A 7,966-nucleotide genomic window follows, 5' to 3' on the forward strand; every position below is an offset into this window, starting at 1 on the left:
ACTGCTCAGCCTGTAATTCTGCCAGGGCAGTTGTACAATGGGGCATAAACAATTGGAACTGCCTGCTGAGAAGAAAAAGAAGGAAAGTAGTCACTAGAGTGGAGCTGATCCACCAGCCATTACCTGGTACCTGCCTGATAAATAGGTCAGTAAGATTGATGTTAAAAAGACATCATCTTGCACCACCACTGTTTGGTTTCTTTGCCAAACAGGTGAGTGCCATCCCGAAATGCTACTCAGCACAATTTTGTAACCAGGTTTTTTTTTTCTGGTGAATTTATTTATTATTATTTATTATTTATTTATTATTAATTTATATGTAAAATATATTTCCAGAACAGGACAGGCAAAGGGCCAGAAATAATAGGGTCTGAAGCAGTGTCGATCAGAGGCAAGAAGAGCTCTTTTATGTTCTCTGATTGTTGTAGTGTCATTTTACCCAGCATGGAGGGTTCAGGACCCAGGCTGAGCCATACCTGGTTCGTAACAACCTCTTAGCTAACACCTATCCTGGGTTTTTTTCTGGGAAACTGTAGAGCAGTTAGTGTTTCAGCCAGCACTGCTACCTTCACACTCCTGACCACATTTTGCTGTTGGATAAAGAGGTGATGTCTGTTCAAAATAAGTGATGTACCAGTGTTAACAGCTGATGCACTTTAATTCCTTTAGACCGAAGTTTGCCCTTTGAAAGTGCAGTTCGTGCATGTTTAAATGACCATGTGAGGCACTGGGTTTAATATAACAGATAGAGTAGAGAAATGGTTCAGCAACTATCTCCCCAATAGAATTTTCTCCATCACCCCACAGGTAACTCATCATCATCATCATCAATGCATATTACCTGCAAAATTCCACAGGGTGCAATTTTAGGTCCCGACTTATTTTTAGAAGAGGATTACACAAAGAAGGCACTGCAGCACTCAGATAGCTAAAATTTACTTAAGCAATGCAAGCACTGCAGCTACAACATGACTGCTTCTTTATCAAAGTCACGCAATGTAATAGCCTTTAAACAGGCCCTAGGCTTAAAAAGCCTCCTGAGGCTATAATATGGTTTTTAGCTTTGACAAGATGGAGATGGTAATGCACTTGTGTTTCATACAGCTGAATATAAGTCAAACCATTCCTATCTTCTACCTCTAATAATACCTCAGTTGGAGGTCTCTTATACTAACAGCTCACAAAAAATGTAACTGTTAGTGTTTTAAATGTCCCCAATTGCATATATATAACACTCCAATCTTTTTTGTCCCTGCAGCTTGCTGTTCTTTCCATTTTTTATTTTGTTTCTTTTGTCTCCTATTGTCTGCCAGAAAGGCACTGATCTTTAATACTTAACTGTTTGTCAGTTAGCTCGGCACACAACATAGAAAATTACTTTTTGCCTTAACCTGAGAAGGCTGCACACGGATTTGCATAAAGTGTAGACACTTTAAACTTAATTTGTGGTTTTGCTAAAGATTTGTGAACATTTTCCTTGTCTATCTTGGGCTTGATCGGGCACCATTGTCAATGTGCACCTGTAAATTTCAATAAAACATTGTATGTGATATTGAGCAACTTAGTTGATCTTCTGTACAGCGGTCTCTCCATAAAAGCCATGTTTTTCTTCACCTTGCATTTATACCTGAGTGATGATTGGTAGAAAGACAAAAATTATGTAGTGATAAGATCCAGCTAAACTGCATCAGATCTATTTATGTATCAGCATAGCAATAAATAGAAATAGATTTTCTGTGTGACGTCTTGAGCTTGCAACGTGTATTGTAATGGCAATAAAATACAAGCAGAATGCAGGAATTGCCCTTACGCTGAATTACAAAATTCTCCATGTGCACAACAGTGATAAAATGCCCTTTGATACTTTATCAGTCAAAAATTACACAATTTCTGTTGAGAGACAACCATCATTTATCGAGCAATCAAGCCTAAATAATAGTCTGATAGTGGGCGGTATTGAATGGAATAGGTCATTCTGAACCTGAAAAACATTTTAGTCCTGATGTGTTGTGATTGTACATTTTAATGTTTTTATGTCCAACCAGATCACGCTGTGGTCTTTTAAACTTAACGAAGACAACTAAATAATGCTAATAATTTGTGGAAACATTTTGTAAGTACTTGAATTATTAGTATTTGGTGACATTTTAACACATTCTCTTTTATTTTTCCCCCTCAACACTGTTCTAGCCAGCTAATCAGGGTCACCACTACCAAAATGAAATAAACCCCCTCCTACACTCAAATCCCAGGTAAGCAAGCATGTGTCACAGAGTCACTCTGCAAGGCTCCACTTTTGTAAATTCACAATAAAATCTACACGACAAGTAAGACAAAGCAGCCACACTCCAAGAGCAGAAACAAAACTACATTTAATGTTTATGTTTTGTACATTCTTATGTATCTTGCTAGAAATTGCAATTACAGGCCAAACTGATGTATTTCATGTAATGCCTTGATAATGGATTCATGTAACCTGTATTTGTATTTGGTGGCATGTACATAAAACACACCCTGAGATTCATAATCAGATGGTAACCAGTGACTACAGTATTAAGGCTAAATGTCAACTGTCAGATAGATATGCAGATGGAGGCTTATCTCGCTCACAGATGAGTACAAATAAATTGAGAATGTGCCAGGCACTGTCGTTTTCTTTTCCCTGAACTGCTGTTGTTAGTTTCACAAGTGCTAATTATTTTACACGTATTATTGTGCTTGTCAGATTCATCACTGGCAACTTTTTATTGGCACTTTTTAGCTTGGCACTACATAATCAATGTTAGACATCAAGTACTTCGTTCTGGTCTTTAGAAAATTGTCAAAAAGCAAGGTTTAGTCCTACGACTTAGCACTGACTTGCAGCAGCCATACAGGGAGAAATCCATCATTGATGAGGAGAAGGCCAATTTCTGCACAGTAGGAGCCTCAGTATTCTTAATACAAAACAGCTAAAGGACACGTTCCACCTTGTTTTACCTGCATAAAGGTTAAAACTAGAATAAAAGTTAAGTTCTAAGCTCAAAACTGAAAACACATCGATGAATGGACTTATATAACTGGAGGAGGCAGAAGAATTAACACGAAGTCTATCCAAAATAAATGTCAGTCATATACAATGCTAAGTAGAATACATACAGTATTATGTAGCAGAAAGCCCAGGGAACCACTAAATGAGAGACTGACAAAGTGAAATGATAGAAAGTGGGCAAAGCTTCATCAGAAATATCCTTTGATGTGTGTTGAACAGTACATATTGTTGTTATGTGGCAGTGAAAGACTGAGTGCGGATTTTTTCCTTTTTTTCTTGAAAGGAAGTCAAATGGGCTTCATAGAAGCAAGATGAAATAAAATTACGTACACTGTAACCCTCACTGACATTTAAATCAGACCTGTTTTTTTTTGTAATGTTTCCTGAAGAGAAAATATCTCAGAGTTAAGGCTCATGTCAAATAGCTCTTAGAGGTAGATTTAATATGTAAAAGAAACTCTCTGCTGAAATACCTCCAATACTATCATTAATAATACAATACCACAGATTAACATCGGGAACATGGTGGAGTATGTAGTGCAATCTCATTGACTGGATTCTGAGCAGTGTCTAAAGCTGGCTTACATCAACTGTATATCCATATCAAGACCTGACCATGGCAGTGTACGGATAAATCCAGTTCTCCTCCGGGGGGTTTTGGAGACCCCACACAGCCCCACCACCCGCTAATGCAGAGCCCTGTCTCTGCACATCTCCATCTCTATGTCGGTGTACACAAGCATGCGGCATGTTACAAAAGAAGACAAAGGGATTGCATCATAGTTCCGCTACTCAAATTATGCAACCACCTCTTCTCTAACACTTTTGATTTATTGATGAAAAGCAAGGTAGCCTGGTGTGAACATGTGTAGACTTGCATGTATTTAAATATTTTAAATAAACGTATTAGGTGTTGTTGTTTATAAGTGTTTTATCGTTTAATGTAATACATCGGATCAACAGTCGGGGCAAGCAGGAGCCATTTTTGCTTTTTTTTTGCTTTTTTTTTTACATATTTCAGTGCCAACATGTCTTTGAGCTTTTTAAATATTCAGTGAGGTTATGCTGTTTGATTGAAAGTCCACTCAAATGAATATTGCTATTGACAGACACCTCAAACACGCTCTCCGGCTTGTCTTACACAGCTCTACGGCATCCGCAGCTGTACTTCTGAAATTAGACTTCGAAGCAAGCCTTGATTTACATATTGAAGAGCAGCTGCACAGGATTTGTCGTTGTTTTCTTTCTTTTCTTTTAGGCATTACATTCTGAGACACCCTTACAGTGAATTGTATCGTGGTGCTTTTGGAGCATCCTGGCACCACTGCAAGGCTTCCTCGCCGCTGAGCAGCTAAAATGCTCCAGTTGCTGTGCTTAATGTTGCCAGGGCTTTTCTATCATTTTTAACATGTTTCTTTGCATGTGATACTCGTGTCTGCCTTTGGCTAGCGTAGCAAATATGAAACCATGCATCAGGTTGTCAGAAAGACGTTGAGCAGCAATTGAAATTGTTCAATAATAAAGACTATTGTGAACTTCAGTACAATTATCAGGGTGTCAGACAAACAGAGCTGCCTTGATAGTGTGTCACTGGGAGATATTTGTATAGCTTAATTTCAATATACTTCACCGCCGAGCAGCAACAGTGTACTTGCTCAAATTAAATCAAACTAATTTATTCCCTTTATCACAGGTTCTTCTATATCTGGATTATAATGACTTTAAAATCTAAGAATTTAATCACTCATACCAAGTCCCACTTAACAATTTGAAGTCCAATTTACAGCTCTGCAGCAGAGGCCCTTGTCCTTGAAAATTGCTTCCATTAACTTTTGTACGATGTTCCTGCCTATCACGCAGTCAAAGGGGTGTTAGAGGGGGGTAAATGCCTTTGTTAGAAAGAAAAATCAGAGCCTCGAGAGAGATAATGTGCTAGATCACTGTGGAAGTATACAGTTAGAAATGAGGAAGTCATTTCTAGCTCAAGCAAAAACGAATGGAAAGATCTCACAAAAATGAAGCAGTGCTAATTTTTGCATTGCTTTTTTTAATTCCGAGTCTATTCTAACCATAATGCTTAAACATTTACAGTATTTGTAGGTGTATTTCAGATGTTATTCGGTTGAAAACTGTCGGGCTCACTATTTCATACAGGTGTTGCAATGTTGTTTATTTGATACACTATTAAACAGTTTGTTTACGTGCCATTGCTATCTTTGGTATTTTTAATTCACTGCTGCAGTTAGTTCCAGATACCACATCACTAAATGTAGATATACTTACATTATCATAGTATTTACTGTGAAATTGACAAAGAAGATACAATGGTACCCATTAAAACCACATATTATTTAATTTACAGAGGTGATCAGAGATGATGAATATGAATCTTTTGAATGTGGCCTGCTGAAAGTATTGTCATGGCAAGATTTTGTCAATAGTGCATGTGCTCAGTGAACATTTTGTAAATGTACTTTGTTTTCAGAGAGAGTGATATTATCAGTCATTGCAGCTCTTAATGGCAACACAGACAGAGATGAATATTTGAATTGCCTGCTCTCAACTGAATGTTGTACATTTGACTTCCTCATTAAATATGCCATGATGTGCTCTTATGAGATGTTATGTCCAGAGGCAGAAGATGTAAACGGATAATTGTGCAGCTGATGTATAGTCTAAAATGATTATGCATTCTGTTTAACAAATGAACCTTTCAAGTAATAATTCATCTTGTGGCATTTTTTTCTGTGGCTCTAATGTGTTGCTCGGTACTAAAAAAGCAGTGCCTTCAATTACTGGAAAATGACTGATGTATAGTTGGAGCCTGTGTGCATCTCAGACAGGGAAGATAAACTCATTTAGAGAGAAAGGAAGTCTTGCTCTCACCAACACAGGCAAGGTTAAGACCCCTACTCAGGGCCAGAATGTGGACACTTGGAAGTCTCAGCTTGAGCCTGGATCTAATAAATGATCCTTCAGGTAAAACTGTGAGGCTGAAAGGCTAAGTGCGCAGGAGAAGCAGCTCAAGGACAATGGAAGCTTAGATGGGATTTTGAGAGCGCACGATGATGGGACTTCATTGTTAAAATGTCATATAGAGGCAGTTTGATGTGTAGGGAACAGTAGTAGGATGGCGAATGTAATGGCATGTGTTGTCATGACTGTGTGCATGTATGTTTTTTTCCCTAGGGAGTGGATGGACGTGCTTAGCCCTCCTATTATGCCTCCCAGCCAGCGGAGAAGGTCAGGGAACACATGGAACAACAGGGAATATCAAGTCGAAGGTACAGTAATCTTAATTTTAGTCCTTTTGCCTCCACATACCCTTTTGTGTCCTTTGAAGTCAGGAAGATGGCAAACAATCCAGTGTTTTAACATTAACCACACTAATTGCACAAATGCATACATGTAATGTCAATATTCGGTGGTGTCAGAGCTTACAACACTGTTAAGTTTCCGCCAAAGACTGCACAAAGCGAGAAGGGAAAGCATGTGAAACTGCACCTAATTAAGAGTAAAAAACCCAGGAGAGTGGAGCTCTCTGTCCTCCACATAACTCCATAGGTCAAAAGAGACAGGCTCATTACAGGTCCGTACCCCCTAGACACATCGACAAGGTTAATTGATGAAACCTTTCCAGTTTACAACATCATTTTAAAACCTCTTACACAATGTGTCTTATAATTAGTTTTCATTATCGTCGCCCAAGTTCTGATAAGATAAAATGTTCCTCTTGGAGCATTCCATAACCTTTTTAGCATTTAACTGCCTGTCAGTTTAACAGCTAAATTCTCATGCTTTAAAGTAGTAGGGATTACAGGGAATCTCTTTACAGCTCCATAATGTGGTACTGGGTCTGGGTGTCCTAGGTCTTGATTGATGAGAGAAAAAATGGCAGCGACAGAAAACTTCTAAATCCACCTCCAGTCTGAAGGTCACCTTACTATCCACACTTCTCATTTTATTCCAGAATCAGCTGATAGAGAAGGCTCTTTATCATATCTGGCATGGCAATGTTGCTGTACAATAAAAAATACAATATACAAATTACATTTATGCATTTTTATCTGTACATACTTCATTTATTTGAAATACTGTTGCACTGCTTGCTATATAGTTTTCAACATTTACTTTTAAGTGTTGCAGAGTGACTTTCTGGCATTATTTCAGGAGAGGATGAGCCTGTGAATGAAGAGGGGAACAAGGACGAATATTTGAATCTGCTCTATGATCCTTGCCTGAACTGCTACTTCGATCCAAAGACGGGGAAGTACTATGAACTAGCTTGACTCGAAGCTCAAGAGAATCAGAATTAATAAATTACATGTCATTGACTGTGGATAAATGGCTTCAGGATTTTTTTTTTTTTTAGGCCTAGCTTATTGATCAGTACTGAATATCCTACTCACAAAAACCTTTTCATGCTTTTTTGGGGGGAACTAACAGGAGCTTTGCATCACTATAAGTAGTGTCATGTTAAGGGAGATAGACTCAATAAATCAGATACAAGCTTTTTGCAAGAATTGAAGTTGCTGCCCATTCACCAGCACATCTGATGGTAAATGTCTTTTCAGTCTTAGCTATCAAATTGATATGAAAGCCCTCTGATAGAACATCCTAGAGCTTCTTTTCATTAAAATATGACATTGACATCATTTTTTTTTACAGTATGAGGCCGTTTTGTTCTTTATGATAATTTAATCATAGATGCATGTGTATATACCGTATTGTTTTAATTAAATTTGAATTGAAACAGCAGTGGTTCTGATTTCTTCCTGTGTTTACCTCGGTTTTAATTAATTGCAGCAGGGAGACAGAGCTGTACTCACCTTCGTTTAATAACCCAAAAAGCAAAAGTGAAGAAAAAAGATGACTGCTTTTGAAGGCACTTGAAATGTTTATTCCTCTTCTACAATTCCCTTGTTGTAATAAGTG

The 7,966-nt window shown here is 38.0% G+C and overlaps 1 protein-coding gene across 1 annotated transcript in view; it reads left to right on the forward strand.

Moving 5' to 3' along the window:
- cunh3orf67 (chromosome unknown C3orf67 homolog) overlaps window positions 1-7,732 on the forward strand; it is a 30,199-nt gene extending 22,467 nt beyond the window's left edge. Inside the window, exons 14-16 of the mRNA XM_022746684.1 lie at window positions 2,191-2,252; window positions 6,221-6,315; window positions 7,202-7,732. Of these exons, the coding sequence (XP_022602405.1) occupies window positions 2,191-2,252; window positions 6,221-6,315; window positions 7,202-7,320 (276 nt within the window). The 3' untranslated portion in view covers window positions 7,321-7,732. The remainder of the gene's footprint in view (window positions 1-2,190; window positions 2,253-6,220; window positions 6,316-7,201) is intronic.
- Window positions 7,733-7,966: the final 234 nt, after the last annotated feature.

Source organism: Seriola dumerili, unplaced genomic scaffold, assembly GCF_002260705.1.
Source record: "Seriola dumerili isolate Sdu_G_001 unplaced genomic scaffold, Sdu_1.0 BDQW01000109.1, whole genome shotgun sequence".
Lineage (NCBI taxonomy): Eukaryota > Metazoa > Chordata > Actinopteri > Carangiformes > Carangidae > Seriola > Seriola dumerili.